Below are 22,080 nucleotides of genomic sequence, written 5' to 3'. Positions count from 1 at the left end.
CAGAGTGGCATATAGGGGGACACACTTACATACACATGCCGATTTTTGTTTTTGTTTTTAACAAATACAAAAAACATTATACAGTACAAAAAATACATTATTTTACTCACCTTCTACTTGTCTTGACTTCCTGGTAGCTGCACACTGTTCTCCTCTATGCTGACAGGATGCCACTGACCTGACATCCGGTGCTGCAGCAGTCTGAGTGCGAGGGGGCGGAGCTTCCACCTCACGCTGCTCCCATCACTATGCAGCCATCAGACTGCCGGGAATGTAATCTAAACGGCCGATGCGTGCTGATGCCGCCGGCCGGAGCTACTTTAACACTTTTTTTTTTATTTATATGGTAAGCTGGATCGGCTTGCCATATAAAGTAAAAAAAAAAAGTATTGAAGCAGAGGCGGCCGGCGGCATCAGCACGCATCGGCCGTTCAGATTACATTCCCAGCAATCTGATGGCCGCATAGTGATGGGAGCAGCGTGAGGGGTGAAAGGTCAGTGCGAGGGGGCGGAGCTTTCACCCCTCACACTGCTCCCATCACTAGACGGCCATCGCACACGGCTGCTGGGTGCACAGATTCTTTCATCCTCGGCGGCCGTGCAGGAGCCGAGGATGAATCGCAGGAAATCCTGCGCGTGTCACCCCAAATGGCTACGCGTGTCAGCACTGACACGCGTGTCATAGGTTCGCCATCACTGCTATAAGGTGTACATTTTTTGTATAATATTTATGCCTATGGCTTAACGGGTTTGGGGGTTGTGAACGGGGGCAGGAGGGTTATACTGGCTAGATGTTATGCTAGGGCAATGGGATGTAAGGTTTTATAATTTATTCTTTTTTTTTTCAATTCACCGTTTATTAAAATACAGACACAACCATACATCCAAGGTACATAGTACAAAAGGCGATGATACATGAACATACAGAGAGATAATACAATATGCAAGAGATCACAGTGGATACATGGCAGATAACAAAACCCCTTGAAACAAGGAGCCCAAAGCAAAGGCCCCAGGGGTCAGGGCCAAAAGTACAATAGTACAGCAGTAGCCCACAGCTAGGCCCCACATATCGTATCATTCAAGTGGAATCCCAGCACAGTAAGGACGGGAATTGAGCAAAGAACGAAAACGGAACAAAAACACAAAAAAAAACTGAGGTGGACGGACGGAGTACTAATAAGGCAGAATGAGGCTACAGAGGCCTCCAGGTATATGTGTGGAGGTAAAACAGAAATGCAGGAACCGTACGATGTAACGAAGCCTGCTACCAAGGACCTAGAGAATTAGGGGAAGTCAAGGGCCGGTGGGCTACCCACAGAAGTCCCCAAGACCCTATGAAAGGAGGGAGAGGACAGAAAGGTCTTCCAAGGAAGCCATTTAAGTCCATTCTTGTAGCCTCTACCTCTAGATGTCAGAACTAAGTCCTCCATTTGACATATAAAGTTAACCGTAGCTAGCCAGGCAGAAATAGGGGGGGGAGCGAGGCTGTTTCCAGAATCGAGGAATGACCGCCCTAGCGGCGTTAACCAGATGGATAGAGAGGGACCTCCTTGTAGGACCCCAGGCTCAATTCGGTGCGATGTAACAGCATACACTCAGGGGAGAAGGGAAAGTCTGGATCGCCCAATTCCTTAATAACCTCCCAAACCGTGGACCATAAAGGGCGAACCAGAGGGCATTCCCACCACAGGTGTAAATATGTGCCCTCTCCGGCCTCGCATCTCCAACACTGCTGGAGGACCCGGGGAAGAAAGCGGTGCAGCTCTGCGGGAACCTTGTACCACCTCGTGAGCAATTTGTAAGCGGATTCCTGTAGCCTACACGAAGTGGCACCCTTATGTACAAGGGAACAAATCTGGGTCCACTCATCTGAGTCAAACGAGTGGCCCAAGTCCCTCTCCCACAAGCTAAAGAAGTAAGGCTTGGCCGGAATACGATGCGACAAAAACAATTTTATAATTTTTTTTTTTTTTTTTATATATATTCTTTTATTTTTTTTTTTATTTAAATTTTTACACAAAAATGGTTAGAGGTCCTCTTAGGGACCTCCTGAACATGCCAGTGATGTCACAATGACATCACAGCTCACATTATAATTTTTTTAGTATTATTTATATTATTCTTCTAATGATTTTTTTTTTAGTATTATTTTTAAATGAATTAACATTTTTTTTTCTGTTTCAGGATGGGAGGGGGAGTGAGAGACATGGTTTCTCACTCCCCTCCCCGCGATCCCCCTGCACCGATCACACTGTGATCTCTATGCAGGTCCTCACAGACATGCATAGAGATTGCAGCGTCTGTGCCTCATGGGAGGACAGGATATCCCCTGCAGGGGATATCCTGTCCTCCGATGACCTTCCGGGTTACGTCAGCAGTGACGCAACCTGGAAGGGAATGCCCGATCCCGGGATCGGGCAGTTTGAAATGTAACAGCTTTCATGCCAGAAGCTGTTACATCAGATCGGACAGCAGAAAGCCGGCGATGCCGGCTTCTGCTGTCAGTGGGGAGTCCAGGCTTTAAAACGACAGCCTGATCTCCCGTGCATCGGCAGGGATGTGTCCCTGACGCTGCAAGAAGGGCTGGACGTACCGGGACGTCCATAGGGGTTTCTTAATAGGCTTTTTTTTGGACGTCTATAGGGGATTGAAGGGGTTAAACAATCATTCTTTTCTATTTTTGTTGCTAATTGTATGTTTTTATTTTAGATTATGAGAGGTCTAAACAGTAAACAACACTGCTTGTTGGAAAGTCCCACAGGAAGTGGGAAAAGCTTAGCATTGCTGTGTTCTGCTCTTGCATGGCAGCAATCACTATATGGTAAGTTTCTCACAAACTAATTTTTTTCTGTGTTAAAAATACAACCGGTTTAGTGGACTTGCGTCCTGGTCAGAGATTAAAAAAAAATTACATCGCAGTTTTGTTAAATCATGTTAAAAAATATTGCATTAATTAATTTATTGCTGTGTCTGAGACATAGAGTTCATAAATTAAGATGTCAAAAGTACAAAACCATGTAAATGTGCAAACTTTATGAATCAGTCACTCTGAAAAGGTAAATCTGTGAGTGAAAAGATGCACATTCATGTCATCTATATTGGTCAGTTGTTTGTTTAAAACGTTTAGGTAACTTTTTAGTATATGCAAACTGTCACATTGCAAGTCCGGTATTGGGTATTGTGTAACCCCTTATGTACAATTGACATGCCAGGTATATCACGGAAAAACAGTTAATGACAATTTGATCTGCACAGCAGTATCCAATCAGGAAAATCCAATTATGTTCTTTGGGTTATTTATTGGCAAAGAATGGGTTTAACCTCTGCATTGGGAGCAATCTTGTACAGCAGCTTTTTATTTTAGGGGTTAATTTTTTTTTTTGTTTCATATATTTTGAATTAATCAAGTAGTGCATTGCATTTTTTATGAAATAAATTATTTATATTATATAGAAATACAATAATTAAAAAAGACCTAGTTAATGCAATATTTAAATTATTAAAAGTGTAACTTTAATCATTCCTTTAAGGTAGACATTTGAGTTTTTCAACTTGGAATTGCGACAGCTAGCCATCATGCACCCATGTCCTATTTGGGATATCTTTGAAGCAGGCCAATTCAATTTACTCCTCTGACACCTCAGGCTTTTTCAAATATTTGAACACTTTCACTTTGTATGCACTAATTCTGCCACCAGCCTTTGTCAAACTTTGTGATATTTTGTTTGTATTTTTCTCCACACGTATTTCAGGTATGGATGTACAGCTCCTGGTAAATGTCACTGTCACACATCATAAATATGTGTTCGGTAACATCTCTTGAGTACAGTGATACCACCCATTCTCATCACTATCATATACAACCCGACAAACCTTTGCATGTGTGATATCACTGTACTCAGGAGTTGTTGCTGAACGCATTTGTTACAATATGGATCTTGTTTCTTAGTAACCCTGTAAATTATTAGTAAATCTTTACATGGATTGTAATCTGTGTGAAAATAAACACCAAAATGTTTGTTTTCTTTTCTAATAAAAAATAAATTAAATGATACAATCAAAATAAAAGCATCTAAGGAAAACAAACATAATTTGTATGGTACGCCAAGAGAGGAAAAAACAACCTGGTCCTTACAGGGTTAAAACAGCCATTGTCATGAAGGGTACATTAATTGAAAATCAGTCCAGTCACAAATGGGTTAAAGTTATAAGCCCCTGCCAATAGAATATGCAATATTTTTTCCATTTAGTTTGTCAGTTTTTTGTAGCTGCTGTAAATGCCTAAACCCTTCCCTGGCCCTGCCTTATTCTCAGGAAAGCTTTGTACCTTTCCCATACCTTTCTTCTTTGTTTTACCTCTTCTGCTGCATGACTATTCCAGTTATCCACAAATCGCTCGTCTTAACATGCCTTCTCTTCTTAAATGCACACCGCGATAACCTTTTGGGTGATTATTTTTTTTTTTACATCTATCTTTAGAAGTGGTTTCTCTAATTCTATTCAAAGAAAAGGTTGTAACATTCACAAAAAATATTTTTTGGTATAGTATTTGAATTATTGTAATAGCTATATATATATATGTTTATCTATTATCTTTCTGTTGTAATACTTTTCTTTTGTTTGTTTTATTGAAAACGGTTAAAATTTATTTTAAGGTAACATGAGAGAAGACAGAGTAATACTATCACACATTGTAATTCAATATTTTAAAACAAATTGTATAATAGGAATTGATGGTACGTAACAGCACAGAGAGAACTGGTAAACTTTTCATCTCCTCATCTGGAAAAGTGGTTTCCACTGTTGAGGGCCCTTTTTGTGATCAAGCTACGTTCGACTGTGGCGTTTTTTGGTTTTCCATATTTTCCCAAGGGATTACATGTGTTTAGTTTAATGAGAGCCTGGGGCATCGCATGCATAGGTATCCATATACCAGGAAGACTTTGCATCCTCAGATGTTTCTTTACACTGTGGGATGTTTGACTGTGTAGTGAATTGAACAGACGCAACACATGCTAAAATTCAAGAGCTGCTAGGAAACATCTGAGATCACAAAGTCACCTCGCTGACTTTAAGTTCAGGCACGTCATAAACAGAATAATGTCGCCTTTTTTGTGAGTATTTAGGGGTTTGATATGTTGCCTTTTATTCTCTAACGTCTAGCCCTGAACGTGGAGACACTAGATAAAATTATCTCTGTCACAACTTCCTATTAGTGATATTGTGGCCAATCCCATAGATGTATCTTGTTTTATCTGCTTACTCACAAAGTGGAACAATATAACAATGGCAAAAATGATTAAAGTGGAAGTGTAAGATAAATTGATTTAAGCTCAGATTTTTTCTTATCCCAGAGAAAAATAGGAAAAATGGGGTTGTTTCTTACAGGTCTGATGCCCTATTTCCTTACAGCTATAATTAACAAAGTAATTAAACCAACAGTGGAACACTCTGGCCAGTATACAATACTGTTATCTAAAGCGTAGACTGTTTTACATAGGATTGTTAAACACGCAAGAAGTCTATATTCTACAGATCAGGTCTATAGTGGCGCAGCACAGAATGTAGGGCAGCATAACTTTTAGTGTTTAAAAATACACGACGATGAGAATATTATGTATGTCTGAGTGATTTGTAACTGAACCTGAGATAATGTGGAAAATAGAGGTGTGATGTACATGTAAATAATTGTCAAGTCAATATAAAGTGACCTGCCTTATTTTAGTGTGAACACTCAAGTATATTTTATTTTGTTGGGGCATTTTAATGAAGAGGAGTTCAGGGAGCCGATCTAGATGAGCAACTGGCGGTGTGTCTGTTGACTTGTTCACATGTTGCATTCTGCTCCAGAATTGTTGTAAATACAACCCTAAATGTTTTATTGGCTTCTTTATTAAGTTCCAGTTATTTCAGCGTTAGGTCTTTCAACTTTTTTTCCTTTACATATTTATGAATCATGTTTATTGGTGAAATGTAACCTTTTTTTTTTGTTTCTTTTTTGAGTAGGTAAACCAGCAAATGAGGGTGCCGGTGAAAAAGAATGGAAAAAACCACAAGCCCCGTGCTGCTGCACATGTCACTCAAAAGCTCCCGATTCCAGTGTCTCTCCTTCAACATCCAAAAGCAAATCTGCATCTCCCACTGGGGATTCTTTGGCAGCCAGTCCTGTTAATGGTACATTCATTGTGATGTCATTTTCTTTGTATTAACCTTCTATCTATTAACCTTTTTTATTTAGTATATCACAGATCGTATAGAGCTGAATATCACTAAAATGTGAATTACATAAGCGTCATAGTTTTATATAATGATTAACTTATTTCTATTCAGGCCAAAATTTGTAGACAATACATTAAAGAACCTATCATAAAACAATTAAGTTTATTTAAAGTTTCCTGGAGCAACATTACTTAAACTAAACTTAAATTGTTAGCCGGAATGCTGGGCATTTGAATGAGATATTTTTCAAACAATTAACATCATGCAAGCTGTCAGTATTCTGCTTCTCTGGAGTGGTTGACTCATGTAGTTTATATATGGGATGCTTCTGTGTAAAAAACATATACCCACACGTACAAGGGTTAATGCCCAAAAGGGACATTTATCAAAATAATTTTTAAGTGCTACAGTTTTTGGTATATTTTATATGCGACTATAATTCAAATAAATTGTTTTATAAATTGTTGCAATTTGTTTTACTAAATATATACTGTATGTGTGTATGTGTATATAATTGAAGAGATTATATATATATATATATATATATATATATATAATATATACACACACACACACATATATATATAATCTCTTCAAATTGACACACTCACAGGATTTTTAATCTGAAGAAAATAAATGCTTGTGAAGCATAATCAACGTTTTAGTCCATACTTGTGGACTTTTCTCAAGTCCTATATTTACTATAAGCAGCTAAATATTAGTTTCCTTAATTCAATTAATCTTACACACGCTCTAGAAATGAACAAGTACCTCTACCAGTGCTACCATCATGTGTGCCAATTTGTGGTCTGTAATATATACTGTGTTGAAATAGAACACATTTTACCTTCAAATCTTTTCTTGCCATTTTCTTTCTAGAATCGGTTAATAGCAAGGCCACCTTAGCTTCCAAATTAAGCATGAAGAAGCAAGCTTTTTTTGCAGAAGATCGTGATGATGATTTTCAGTCTGACAGGAAAAGGATCCGGCAGTCCCAAAATGAGTTTCAGGTAATAACCAACAAATATTGGTATTTTCCTCTTTTGATTTGGGATCATGTCACAGGCATGTTGCTAGTGCCAGTTACACGTGAGTTTGGTATTTCTGCACACAATGAACTGATAAATGTTGCCTGAAAGTAAATGGGAAAGTTCTTTCTGTGGGTCTTCGGTTATCACTGTCAACTACAGGAGTTTTGGGGAAGTAAATACCATTGTGTCCTTCTTTTAGATGTTAATTCCAAGCAACATTTTATGTTTCTAGTACAACATTAAAAATATGTTTTCCAAAATGTTGGCTTTATTTTTGTTGACAATCCGATATTTTAATTCCGTGTTTGTTTGTGTTATCTTGATAATACCCTAACTCCTTATCTACCTTGTGCTAAACAGTACAATGGCAAGAAAAATATTACATTTTCCCATGGATCTTCCCCTTTACAGATTTATTTTATTGTCTGCAGCATTCACTAGCAAAAATTACGAGTTTCACAGCTATTTTATTCACATGGCTTTCACATTATCTTGTGTCTGCTTCTGTATGATTATTCACTATAATTTTTAGTTCTCTTTCAAATGTAGTTATTATTCATCAGTAATGATGACAAAAATTTAGCTTTAGGATTATACCTACAATATTCATAGCAATTGGAGGTGATACTGTGGCAAGAATAGGCTTTATGCATCGCTAGCGAACAGCATTTTTTTTTGTTAGAAATTGAATATTAAAAGAATAAAACTTTAAAAAGTATTCAAAAGCTGCACCATAAATGTAACGTGAACATCATGTGGCTGCTACTCATTTTTAGCGGGGGGGGGGGGGGACAATCCTATATTAACTACATTGATGTTCTAACCAAAAATACTGTACCTCAATTCTTTCTGCGGTCTATTCACTAAAAAGGGATAGTTGGCAGGATGGTTGTACATTCAACTACGTCACTTAACTATTCATTGTAAAAGTGAGAAGAAATCTCGGTGATTTATCTATGCATTATACAAGACCAGTCGTGTTGCCCTTACAGCAGAAGGGCACGAGCATTGGACCTGTTGAAACATGAAACCATTGAAACGTAAAAAATGAAAAGCTACGAAAATCTTCTTTTGCCTTTGATAGTGTTTAACATATTGCCATGTTTTCATAGGCACGAAAACGGCACTGTTTTGAAAAAGGTGTGCAGTTTATTGATGATGACTGTTATGAAAGCAGCCTAGAGTCAAATGGGTACCTTGAGCGGAATCTTGAAGGTTTTACACCTTCTACCACAAAACATGTGAGTAATGTTAGAAATACATGATCCAATGCTATGGCTTACTAAAAGCCACTACTAATTTTTTTTTTTTCTAATTAGGATATGTTTTGCAATGTGTGTTGTAATATTGTCTTTTACATCTTTCACATCTTTGAGATATTTACTGGCTATGCCAGAAAGAGATTTTTACAGGTCTATTGATGAAGAATAACAGCATCTACAGGGTACATTGTAGTAGTAGTGACCCTACCCTAGCAGAAGGAGAGTTTCCCCTTACAATTTATGCTGTACAGCTACTGGTAGCAGGGAGGCTGATTTCTCTACCCATTTGGGAAGAGAACAAATATTACAAAGCTCTGGGTTCTAAACATTAACCAGCAGGCATTTGCAATGGAATATGTAAGGCTGTTTTCCAAGAATATTTATTGTTCCCTGACCATGTTTGGATCTTGGGAAGTACAGAGCTTAAGCCTTGAAAGCAGCTGTTAAGGAATGTTGAAGAAGCTACATATTTAATTACTGGCTCAAGTAAAGACCCGTATCCTTCCCTCTTCAAAGTAGTAACTAGAACAAGTGTTCCTCCAAACCTGTTCCACCCAATAACAAAAACACATTAAGTTTTATAAAGCTTTTTCGTAATTGTTAAACTCGGTGTCAGCCAGAGCACTGAGGTGGAACTTGTAGTTCTTAAAAGCTGGTGCACTGCAGGTGGACAAATGTTGCATACTTGCATGCATATGTATTTTGTACCAGTGTTTTGTGTCTCTTGGTATGATTATAGAATTTAACCCCTTCCTATACTACCTACCCTGAGCTATATTGTGTACTGTAAATTTGATGTATGTGCAATCAGCATGTGTGTACAACTTCATTGATATGACTAAGGGGTGGGGGCATTTTAGAAAATCTGGTCTGTTATTTTCACTTTTTGATTTGGAATCCCAGTGGTAGAATGCATGGTTTAACCTAAACTTGGTATGTATGAATAACTAAACATGCCCTGTAAAAACAGTTTATGTGTTTCCCTAGTTGATGTAAGTCGTGAATAAAATTGCCACCTAAATTTATCAATAGCAAAACTGAGGAATACGGCCTAATCCCTGCCGGGTAAACTCTGAGTTAAAAGAGCTTTTTCCCTTCAAAGTTTTAAAACAAAGTAATTTAAATTTATAAATGGGGTATGTGCTATTTTCCCAGTTATTAATATTTTTGGAGATATTTGTTTCTCCGAGAAGGTGATCTGTGACAAAATCAGTATATGGTTTCAAAGTAAATGTTTGTAATATTATTTGGGGGGACATAAGACAGTAATTTGTTGATATAACTTTAGCGCAAAGAGTGAATAAAGCCTTTCAGTTTAAACGCATTCAGTGGTAAACGAATACAAACAAAATGCCAGTATGAACAATGATTAATTTGAACTTAATGAGTTTTTTTTCCCCCCTTCTTTTGTATAATATCTGTTTAATGCTTTGATGGTATTTTGAGTAAATATACAGTAAGCTGTTGATTAATAAAATAATGTTTGCATTAGCAGGCAGAAAAATAAAAACCTGTAAAGGTTATATTACAAACACTGGCTTCGTAATGAACATCATTAAGAAAAGGCCAAATGTCTCTTAAATGATTTACCCTTCAACAAAATCAAGCAAACCCTTTCTCCTAATTCTCCACATACAAAAAATCTTTATTCTGTGTTTGTTATGCATGTATATATTGAAGTCTTGATTTGAGATTATTTTTATATATTTATATATATATATATATATATATATATATATATATATATATATATATATAATTATTTTAGGAATATACAAACAGACAACAATTCACATTCCATCTCTTAGATGTCAATTCTAGCTATGTGGCTGAACAGATTAATGTCAGTGGTATGACTATATACTATAAACACAGAGCATAACTGTGCAAAAGTTTTAGGCAGGTGTAAAATGCTGTAAAGTAAGAAGTTTTTAATAGTTTATCATTTAACAAAATGCAAAGTGAGTAAACCGAAGAAAAACCTAAATTAACTCCTTCAGTCCCAGGAGTTTTTGGTACCTCAAAGCCTAGAGCATTTTTGCAGTATGCCGGTTCAGTGATTCTCCTTTCCTGTGAATAGTGTACGCATGTAAACGATATATTGTTTTTTCAAGGAGAGATAGAGCTTTCTTTTGATACCATAGTTAGATGATTAGCTGAAAATTTAGGATGAAAAATTTACTAAAAAGTAGCAAAAATTTGAAAAAAAACATTCAAAATTAGGTAAAGTGATGGGAAATCCCCTCCAAGTTTATCAATTCAGGTGTCCTGATTTCAGAAATAACTAATTTATATAGATTTTTCATACATTCCCAGCACTTATAGGGAACACACTATAAGGTGTATATTATTTGTAGCATTTTTTATGGTTTAACAGGTTTGGGGGTTGTGAACGGGGGCAGGAGGGGTTATACTTTTTTAGATGTTGTGTTAGTGCAATGGGATGTAAGGGTTTTTTTTAAAAAAATTTTATATTTTTTTTTTTTTTCAAAAATGCACTGGTATCAGTGCAGTATGATTTGAGGTCCTCTTAGGGACCTATTGAACATGTTATCAATGCCAGTGATGTCACAATGACATCACTTAGCTAACTTTTTTTTTTAATTATTATTGTATTTTATTTTTTTAAATCGCTAACCATTGTTTTTCTTTGTTTTGCGATCCCCCTTCTCCGATAACCCCGCAGACTTGCATAGAGATAACAATGTCTTTGACAGACCCTGCAGGGGATATCCTGTCCTCTGATGACCTTCCAGGTGACGTCTCAGCAGTGACGCGAGCCGGAAGGTAATGCCTGATCACGTGATCGGGCATTTAAAAATGTAACAGTTTTCCGGAGTTCGAGCCGGAAGCTGTTACATGAGATTGGGCAGCAGAAAGCGATGCTGGCTTCTGCTGACAGGGGGGAGTTCAGGCTGTCAAACTACAGCCTGATCTCCTGTGTAGCGGCAGGGATGTGTCCCTGCCGCTGCAAGAAAGTCAGGACGTACCGGTACGTCCACAGGGGACTGAAGGGGTTAAATCAATATTTGGTGTGACTACCATTGAAAGCAGCTTCATGTTTTCTAGGTACATTTACACAAAGTCAGGAATTTCATAGGCATATAGTTTGGTATCATTGTTTAGTCAAAAACCTGACATATGCTAATGATCAGTAATTTAACTGAAACAGCTGTGTAGGAAGAAAAGAACTGGGTGAGGAACAGTTAAACAAGGTGAGGTTGCTGAAGATTGTTTAATGTGAAATGTAATTAACCATGGCAAGACTGAGCACAGCAACAAGACACAAGGTAGTTATCCTGCATCAGCAAGGTCTCTCACAGGCGGACAGGAGTTTCCAGATGTATTCTGCAGCATGATAATGACCCCATACATACAACTGGAGTCATTAAGAACTATCTTTAGCATAAAGAAGAACTAGAAGTCCTGGAAATGATGGTATGGCTCCCACAGAACCCTGATCTCAACATCATCGAGTCTGTCTGGGGTTACGTGAAGACGCAGAGAAGCAACTGAGGCTGCCTAAATCTACAGAAGAACTGTGGTTGTCGAGGTTGTTTGGAACAACCTACCTGCCATGTTTATAAAAACTATTAACATGTCTATTTTTGAAAGCATTGTTACTAAAACTTTAGCACAGTATCGTGTGTGTGTATAATTATAATATATATATATATATATAATTGCATCTTTAAATGTCTGCCATTGTGACTCTTATTTGAACTTTGTCTTTGCTTGTCTATCCGTAAACTTTGTCACATTTTACTTTGATGGCATACAGTGTACTGTTTAGTTGAGCTTGTTAACTGAATATGGTAAAATATCATGGTGTCATATTTAAAGGACAATATGCCCAAGATCTTATTCTAGAGAAAATAAAGAAGCTCTCTCATCATAGTTAACTATAATCCACTCTTGATAGCGGTTTAGAATGTACAGTTTATGGCTTTGGCTCAAATGCTAGTGGATAGAATAAAATAATGCCCTATCATTTTCATATCCTGTTTAGAAATGCTCTCTTCAAGGAAAATATCCTAGCTAACAAATTGCCTTTTTTTTGCCAGTAATCCCCTTTCTCTTTCTTTAGTGCAGCCAACAGAAAATGACTTGGCTAATGCTTGACTTTTTTGACCAGGTACATTCCAGACTTTAATTGTAAAAAAACAAAAAACCTTTTATCAAAGAGTATTAAGAAAGACAGAGTAAAATGGGATGGCAAGGCTAATTTCCTTGTCATTTTTATGTTTCTACTTTTTCATTTAAAATGTTTAATAAAATAGCATGAATATATATATTTCTTACAAATACATGTAATATAATATAAAGCAGCAGATTAGGTAAAGTATACAAAATAATGCCCAAGTTTGAATATCATATTGTACAACTCGGTGGAATGTGATGATTATATATAAATCTGTAAATAATATATTAGTGCGTGCAAGAATATCTCCACCCGACAGAGATGCTAATTATCAGTTTGAAGAAGCTCTAAGTAAAGTAGTGACGCTACGTTATATGTGGCAGGAAAGTAGCATCTGACAGCATGTCTAACATTTGCCATAAACAATAACCTGTCCCAGGTGAGATGCTTAAAAAATAAAAAAAAATCTCTACAGCAGAGTATGTGGTGGCAGCACCATGCTGTGGGTATGCTTCACCAGCGAGTCTTTGATATATTGACAACTTGAAGTAAGAGTGGGTAGAGGAGGGGAAGTACTGAAACAAGCTACAGTCCACTAAAATTTCAAAGCCAGAAACTATTTCCTAATCACAAATGAGGTGCCTAAATGCATTTAATCTAGGTGTATATTTAAATGCCAATTTGAATATTGCATAAGGGGAACACAAATATGGTGCTACAAAGTGAACACCCATAGATGACACTGTTCAGTGTGCGTCCTGCTTGTGTTTGAGGTCAGTGCTTAATGATACCAAGTGAACTACATTATTGCAACCTTGTATTCAAATACAATAGTAACTTTTGTAGAGAGGATGAAACATACACTATGACTATATAATTTTGTTGAATTCGAATAGTAGCGGGATGTGGGTCACTCTGACCCACCAAAAATAATTATTGTATTGGTTAATATAATGATGCCAACATGTCTGGGAGAAAAAAAATGCTCCGTAACTGATAACACCATTTGCAGGCACTGGCAGGAATTATTTTGTCTACCAGTGCGTTGTGCCATGCATTTTCCCCAGAGGACCATATTTACAATGAGGATGGTGGTTTGTGAGTGGGCATGGAAAATGCAGCGGTTGGTTCTGTTCAAGCAAGCTTATGGGTGGCCGCAGGCCGTAAACAGAGCATGGGTTCTGTGGACACCCTGGCTGCAGAATGCTCTACCTTGATCAGGATGCTGCAGTAGAGAAGCATATTTGGATTAATTGAGAGGCTACCCATATGTGGCCTGGGCCAGAATCACTGGGATATGGAAAACGACCTAGAAACCAGTCGGGTCGTGCTGGCTGGAAAAAATGGATCTTGGAGAGTCCTGCGTGAAAGGTGTGATTGTGAAGTGCAAGTATGTGCCCAGCTCCTGTATCTTGGTAGTTTGAGATTTTTCCAAAGCATCTAGAATAGAATAAGTGCAGTACATGAAATTCCTTCTAGGATTTAAATATAATAGGTTGAAATAGACAGCTCTTTCAAAATAAGTGTTATATATTGTAAATGTGACAGCTGCTGTTGACCATGTCAATCACAATAAATCATTCCCACCGGTTACAGAGGCAGTCCGCAACAAGCAATTAGCACCCAACTCCTCAGGTAATCTTTGTAATTGGCTAATTATATTGCACAGAAGCTGTTATTCTGCCTCCATCTTCCGCATTCTACTATTAAGGAGACAGACGTACATGGCGTCACAGAGGAGACACTGTAGCACAGTTTGCATACTGCAACAATAAATGTAATTTAGAGCCTGATCACTGTCTTGTGTTGTTTTTTTTTTTTTATTGATTTTGTAGATATTTAGACAATATATACCTTTACATGAGGGCAATGTATGGCTTCAAGTTGTATAAGCTTTGCAAAAGTGAGACGGTGCACCTTCTTGTATCTTGAAATGTAAAGTATATATGATAGGTTGGAATGCACAGCTCTTATTTGAAAATACACCGATCAGCCATAACATCCACTGGGTGGGATATATTATATTAGGCAGCAAGTGAACATTTTGTACTGAAAGTTGATATGTTAGAAACAGGAAAAATAGACAAGCCTAAGGATCTGAGCGACTTTGACAATTGTGGTGGCTAGTCGACTGGGTTAGAGTATCTCCAAAACTGCAGCTCTTGTGGGGTCTTCCTGGTCTGCATGGTCCAAGGAAGGGTAAGTAGTGGTCAAGGTTTGTTGATGCATGTGGGGGACGAGGGCTAGCCTGTATTGTCAAATCCAACAGCTCTAATTGCTGAAAAAGTTAATCTTGGTTCTGATGGGAAGGTGTCATAACACATTGCTGCGTATGGGGCCACGTAGCCGCAGACCAGTTAGAGTGCTCATGCTGACCCCTGTCCACTGCTGAAAGAGTCTACAATGGGCATGTGAGCATAAGAACTGGACCACTAAGCAATGGAAGAAGGTGGCCTGGTCTGAATCATGTTTTAAATCACGTGGATGGCCGGATGCGTGTGCATCGCTTACCTGGAGAACACATGGCACCAGGATGCTCTATACGAAGAAGGCGAGCCAGCAAAGGCTTCGTGTGATGATTTGGGCAATGTTCTGCTGGGAAACGTTGGGTCCTGCCATTCATGTGGGTGTTACTTAGACATATACCACCTACTTAGGCATTGCTGCCAACCATATTCACCCTTTTATAGACACTGTATTCCCTGATGGTATTGGTGTCTTTCAGCAGGATAATGCGCCCTGCCACAAAGCAAAAATGGTTCGGGAATGGTTTGAGGAACACAACGAGTTCAAGGTGTTGACTTGGCCTCCAAAGTCCCCACATCTCAATCCAATCAAGCATCTGTGGAATGTGCTGGACAAACAAGTCAGATCCATGGAGGCCAACTTACAGCACTAAAAGGAGCTACTGCTAATGTCTTGGTGCCAGGTACCACAGCACACTTTCAGAGGTCTACAGTCCATGCGTCGAATGGTCAGGGCTGTTTTGGCAGCAAAAGGGGGACCTACACAATATGGCTGATCAGTGTGTCATTTATATTGAATGAGACAGCTGCTTTTTACTACTTAAGAGATTTACAGTTGGTGTGCTGTTACATACATTTTATCCGAGTTTATTGAGATGAATCAAGTGCATCGCGGACTACAACAAGCACGCAAGGAGCGTTGTTGACTCGGCTGACCAGTGCCTGATACCATATTTGGTTAAAGCAAAGCCAAAATTTGGTACAAGAAAGTTGCCATTTATTTAATACAAATGGTGGTGTTCGATTGGGCATAACATATGCAGTGCATATCAAGTGTCCAAATGCATGTAAATACTCGGAATTCTTTCTAAATAAATATGTACCTTTTTGTGAGGCTATTTTCAGATGATGGGCTACTAAATAGTCCCAACTAAGATGCAGGGCTGCAAAATGGGTGGAAAATGTAAATTTGGTAAAAGGCACGCGTGGGTTATTTCCAAAATCAAGACACTTACATTCATATATTTTGTTCAACTAAACTAGTTTATTGACAATTTATCATAGGAGCATGTTGCAATTTTTTAAAATGTGTTATTCATACTAAATGTTAGAATGTACATCTAAAGGTTTTATCAAAAGGAAACCCTGTCAGTCCTTGTTAAATCAATATATCATTTGTGTGGATACGCTAAATTAGGGGAATCATGGTTAAAGAAACATAGGGTAAAAATGCAAAAAAAAAGCTCCAGGTTTTTGGGTACAAAAAACCCTCCGTAAATAACAAGTTAAAGAGCCCCTCTGTTATCTGTGCATTATACTGACTCATACCTATGCTGATTATATAATATACACACATCCATATATAGTGAGTTCTGATGTTTCTTATTGGCTCCTTAGCAGAGTTTTTGGAGAGGTTCTGTTTTGGCTTTATTCAAGGCCATATGGAGCTGGGGAACACATATTAAGGGAATTTGAAAGTGAAACTCTACTGCCAGCAGGATGCTCTTGGTGAATTCTGCAGTGGCAAGTGACTGAGAAACTGGGGCAGCGATGTTAAGAAACCCCCCTTTACACCAGCTAAGAAAGTAAATGGTAAACGGAGAGACGTGTAACAAACACTTGCAGTATCAAGAAACCGTCTGCGAAAAGGATCTGTCTTAATGTGCTAGCCCACTGCAGTTTAACATATTGCTTACAACCCGCACAATGGGGTCTGAGTGACTTGAGTTCCACATTCCAGGAGACTGGCAGTCTGTTACAATCAGAGCCCCAACTTTATACCAGGCTAATTTGCAGAGATGAGATGAAGAAAGTTACGGATTTGTATTACACACTCTCACCTGACACCGTATCCGATCTCTATCCTGTTGATTGACATCTTGAATAAGTTCTTTGAAGCGAGTTCCAGCTTAATTAAAACGTTTGCTCGGCTAGCAGTGATCTGTAAAAGCCTATGATAAATATTGAATCGGGTTCACCTGCTGGTTACTGTGAGTGGATAAACAGCTGCTTTGTGTGGCTTAATCATGGGGTTGTAACAGGGTAGTACAGCCCCTTGCGAAGAGTTAAAGAGTAGTTGAGAAGCTTTGGTAATGTCACTTCTCATATCCCCGCAGGGTGCCCTTGTGTGATATTTCACACAACAGGGTATTCAGAATTGTAAGGCTCAGATGGCTTTTGTGACAGTATTATTTAGTAGATGATGATGCCCCTTTATTCGCGTTATCTATCCCTTGGTGCATGAGAGATCAAAGGCTCTTTAATTGTTTTTTTTTTTTTTTTTTTACTTAATGTGTCTTCTGGGGATTTTTTTTTTTGATCTTGACTGTCCATAATAACAGACTGCTGGCTGTACAGTATATTTTTGTGCCCTGGAATGTAGGTTGGTAGAAGGGTGCTCCTTCCTCTAGGGATAATATAGAAACATAAAATTAAACGGCTGGTTAGAACTGTTAGGCACATCCAGCATGTCGTTAATATTGATGGTGTATGTGCAAATTTGCTATACCAAAACCACAAGAGAGAGAGCTGCAAATATTCAACGTATTAACCATCCATCTCCAGCCATAAGCACAATATAATTATATATCGGCATACCGCACTTTAAGGACATTCACTCTAAGAACACTAGCGAATAAGGACTTAGTTGTAACTCAACCATTTCCCTGTGTACGAATGCTCTCTTCGAGAACAGACGCATAGCAGCACCTCAGTTCATCTTTTGTGTCTTTTTGAGGGTTTTATGTTTTGTTGTGGAAATGACCTGCCAACTGCAGTGCAATACATGCATTAATAAGTGAAAAAGGTACCACTTCCCTTTTTAAGTACATTTTGTTTTGCATACATGCTCTGGGCCCCATTGTGTAAGTTAATGTGGGGTATGTATATGTTCGTATGTATAGATACACATACTCACACGCATTATTGAATGCACTCTGTCATCCTCTATTTCTTTTCTCTCTTTTTTTATCTTCATCCCCTCCCTTACCCTGCACACAACACTATGTATTTTAGCATATATGTTTAGTACTATCTTTATTGGCCAAGACATATATATAATCATTTACATTTTTTTGCTATTTTCCAGTTGTTTTAGGTTTTTTATTTTATGGATGATTAGTTATTTTGTCTATTCTTTTTCTTGTAAATATTAAGTGTTCTTATTTCAACCTGCAGGGATTATTTATATTTAAAATTAATTGGAAGTTCCTTACTGAAGATGCAGTTTCCTCCATTATTTTTATTTTGACCTATGGTACAGCTTCAGAACAGTACCCAGGGCTACACAGGCCACTGTTATTTTATAAAGTGAAACTGAATTCTGCCACTGACAGACATTCTGACTGATGGAAGCTGATTCCTGGATATCGAAGTGCTGACAGACAGGGATATTAAAATGATTTCCTTATTGCATTTTGTATGGAGCTGAAAAAATCCTACGTGCCCAGGAGTTGTGATTCCTGGACGTTTTTATACAGGGCGCTAACGTTTTTATACTATTTCTATTTATACTTTTTTGTCACTAAAGCAATGATTATGCCGTTTTTGGTTTAGTGATAATTTGATTGTGCTATAATGGCGTACCTCTATACCTGCCAACTTGGAATGTTCTCTCTTCTCCAAAAAACAGTTCACCTAACTCAGCAGAACATGCAATAGCCAGTTGGAAATATTCTTTGATATCTAGTGAAAAGGCAAATCTTGTATTTGCCTCATTTTCACACTGATCACTGTGTCTGATGTCTTTTTTTTTTTTTTTTTTTTTTTTTTTTACACCAATTACTGCCTAACATGCTGCTGTTAATATTCATTAAGCGACAAGCCTTGTGTTTAGTGAATGTGAAATTTCAATGACATGAGAGGCAGCTTTTCTGGAAAAGATGTAGTAAAAAAAAGTAAAAGGATTTCTGGTATTTGTTCCCTATTTTCAAGCCTTAGTTAAACAAACCTTTAGTATTTTTTTAACAGGGGTGTTAAAGTCAAAAGATATGCAGTTTGAATGCAGACCCCTATGTTTGTAAATTTCTTATGCAAATCACAGGTTTTGAAATAGTCCCGTGAACTGCCCTTTTTATAAGTGCAAGCATTGCATATTCTCTATTGTCTGGACTTGAGTTCAGCTGACAGAAACATAGTTTATTTAGTAACGTATTTTAAAGGAAAGCATCTGCTCTTTTATTGAATAGTATGACTAGTGCTGTTCAGGTCCACATTTTACTAGTTACTATAAAATCTAGCCTAACTCTGCAGCTTGATGACTCCCTTCAGTCCCAGTACAGGGAAACATTTGACATAAACCCCACTTAGCAGCCTTCTTATTAAAGGCTCTTTATTCTAGGCAGCTTTGGAAAATAGGCAAAATTGTTTTGACACGTAAGCTTAACCCCTTAAGGACCAGGCTGTTTTTTTAAATTTTTGTACCCTTCATGACCAAGGCTGTTTTTGTTATGTTTGCTGTGTTCTCATTTAGTGTACCAATGCAAATTATATATTGTATTGCTAAGCTCGAGAAAACATTATTTTGATTATATCATCAAATTTACTATATAGAAAATGGTGAAACATTTTAAAAAAATTATTTTAACATTTTTACTTATCTACAAAAAAGCTAATGAAAAAAACCTTCTAAATAGATTCTAATATTTGTCCTGAGTTTAGAAATGTTTTTTATGTAGCATATTGCTATTTCAAAATCTTTTTTCTAGATATGGTCATTCTATGCCCATGTCCTATTTGGGACATCTTTGAAGCCGACCAGTTCGTATTTACCCCCATCGAACCATACACTAATTCTACCACTAGCATTTGTTTAAGTTTGTGGTAGTAATGTTGCAGTATTCTTTTCCCACACACATTGTACTTCAGATATGAATTTACAGCTCATGGTGTAGGGAAAGAAAAGTAGATAGAGCGCTATGATACAATTGTAACATAATATAACAAAATATTGTGCAAGTATCTTATCACAAAAGAAAAAAATTATACTTAGGTAAACCGTTAGAGGGTCCTGAAGAGCTTCATTTGAGAATACAATTTGTCTTCCCCTTCTTTTTTACTGGCTCATATTATATAAAGCATAAGGGAAATATGATATAGTGTAATTCGATTTTTTTAATCATATAAGATTGAAAAAGATTAAAAAGGCTTACTCTTAGCCTTTCTTTGCGGGTAATTCACGCGTAGGTACCTCCGGATGATGTCAGACCCAGGGGTTCTTTAAGCTTCAGCTCATGGTATAGATCACAACGTCCCAGAGCACATCAAATAAAGATCTTTACAGAGTTATGTTAACACTGAAGTCTGCATTGATCTTCGATGCCCCATCTAAAACAAAAAGACACCATCTCTTTAGTCATCCTTAGCCCTGAGATCTGGCAGCAATACATTGTACACTCAATGACCAAAAGTACGTGGGCACCCTTCCCTATTATTGAATTTAGGGGTTTCAACCACACCCATTACTAACCGGTTATAAAATCACGCACATATGGATGCCATCTCCATAGACAAACAATGGCAGTAGAATTGCTCATACTGAAGAGCTCAGTTATGTTAAATATGCCACTGTCATAAGTCAATTAGTGAAAAATCTGCCTTGGTAGATCTGCCTCAGTTCACTGTATGTGCTATTGTTGTGAGGCACAAATTGGTAGAGTCTGAATGGTCGGTCCTCTGTAGTATCACTCACTACAGAGTGCCTTTGGAAGCAACATCAGCACAAGCACTGTGCGTTGGGAGCTTCATGAAATGAGTTTCCATGGCCGAGCAGCTGCACACAAGCTGAAGATCAAAGAGTAATGCCAAGCGTCAACTGAAGTGGTCTAAAGCAGGGGATTGAAAAATTTGTTTTGGGTCTTGGAGGCAGCTTTTTTTTTCTTCCCCAATCATGTTTTTATTTTCCTGTGACAAGGGCACATTTTAGAATAAAAAGCCTTAATAATCCTAATTTGACAGCCTTTCACATCAAAATAATAATTTATTTTGTCCTCTATTTTCCTGGGCAAGATATTGCGGTATATGTAAGGGACACTGCCAGGTCAGCTGTTTCCGGCTTCAGCACTTACAAGAACTCCATTCATAACGTGTCCTTTTTATCCTTTGGGTGAATAAGTAATTATTCAATATAGAAAGCAGGATATTTGGACCTGGCTATTTAATGTGGCAGCAAACCGTAATGAAGGCTGCCTTTCCTCGCAACTTGAGAGGGGAATGTAATAATTCCAGCATGGCGGTAACTTAATCCAGTTTGACAGGCTGTTTCTTTGGCACATCAGTGAGCCTTTTATCCCAGTGAGTGACAGCTCCAGTGGGGTCACATTCACCTCCATTCTATCGCTTATTGTAATAATTTAATGGTGGACAAGGTTGAGTGGGAATGCGTGTAATCCGAACTTGTTTTTTTTCTTCAGAGTGTAGGCTAAGAGACAGCTTGATCCCAAGTATTGTGGTGTAACACATGCCTTGGCTTAGCATTTATTTATGGTGGCTACTCTTACTGATTGCAAATAAAAGAGAGAAAAATCTCAAGCCTTGTATGTTGTATTTATTGTAACCTCAGAAAAATAGATGCAAAATATGGTAAACTTGCTTGGTATGCTGATTATAATAATGTAGTCATTTTTGAACCTTAGCTGATACAGAAGTTCCAAATTGGGTCTAGGCACAGCAATTTATATTCTTGTTGGCGGGTTGTGGCTAATTGTTAGACAAAATCTACTGCCAGAGTAATTCATATTCTTACTATACAAGTTTTTATAAATTACATTTATAACAAAACTAATAGCATACCATTTGTGAAATACATATACAACTGTTTCAAAAACACCAAGCTATTTTAAATATGACATCTAAAGATTACTTATTTTTTTATAAATACTTTTCTACTTTATAATGTGAAGGACCAGATAAGCAGTTTGGGACACAGGTGTATTTCACTTTAGAAACAAATAATGTTTTTT

General features: G+C 37.6%; 1 protein-coding gene across 1 annotated transcript in view; it reads left to right on the top strand.

The window, feature by feature from the left end:
- LOC149286277 (Fanconi anemia group J protein homolog) overlaps positions 1 to 22,080 on the top strand; it is a 107,703-nt gene that overhangs the window by 1,808 nt on the left and 83,815 nt on the right. The window contains exons 2-6 of the mRNA XM_089494318.1: positions 2,713 to 2,824; positions 3,756 to 3,812; positions 6,010 to 6,177; positions 7,102 to 7,232; positions 8,366 to 8,494. Coding sequence (XP_089350444.1) covers positions 2,713 to 2,824; positions 3,756 to 3,812; positions 6,010 to 6,177; positions 7,102 to 7,232; positions 8,366 to 8,494 — 597 coding nt within the window. The remainder of the gene's footprint in view (positions 1 to 2,712; positions 2,825 to 3,755; positions 3,813 to 6,009; positions 6,178 to 7,101; positions 7,233 to 8,365; positions 8,495 to 22,080) is intronic.

This window comes from Sceloporus occidentalis, unplaced genomic scaffold (assembly GCF_023333645.1).
Source record: "Sceloporus occidentalis isolate IW3139 unplaced genomic scaffold, rSceOcc1.0.p SCAF_71, whole genome shotgun sequence".
Taxonomy (NCBI): Eukaryota; Metazoa; Chordata; class Lepidosauria; order Squamata; family Phrynosomatidae; genus Sceloporus; species Sceloporus occidentalis.
Note: the sequence above shows the minus strand (reverse complement) of the source record. Positions and strands in the feature narration are given on the sequence as shown.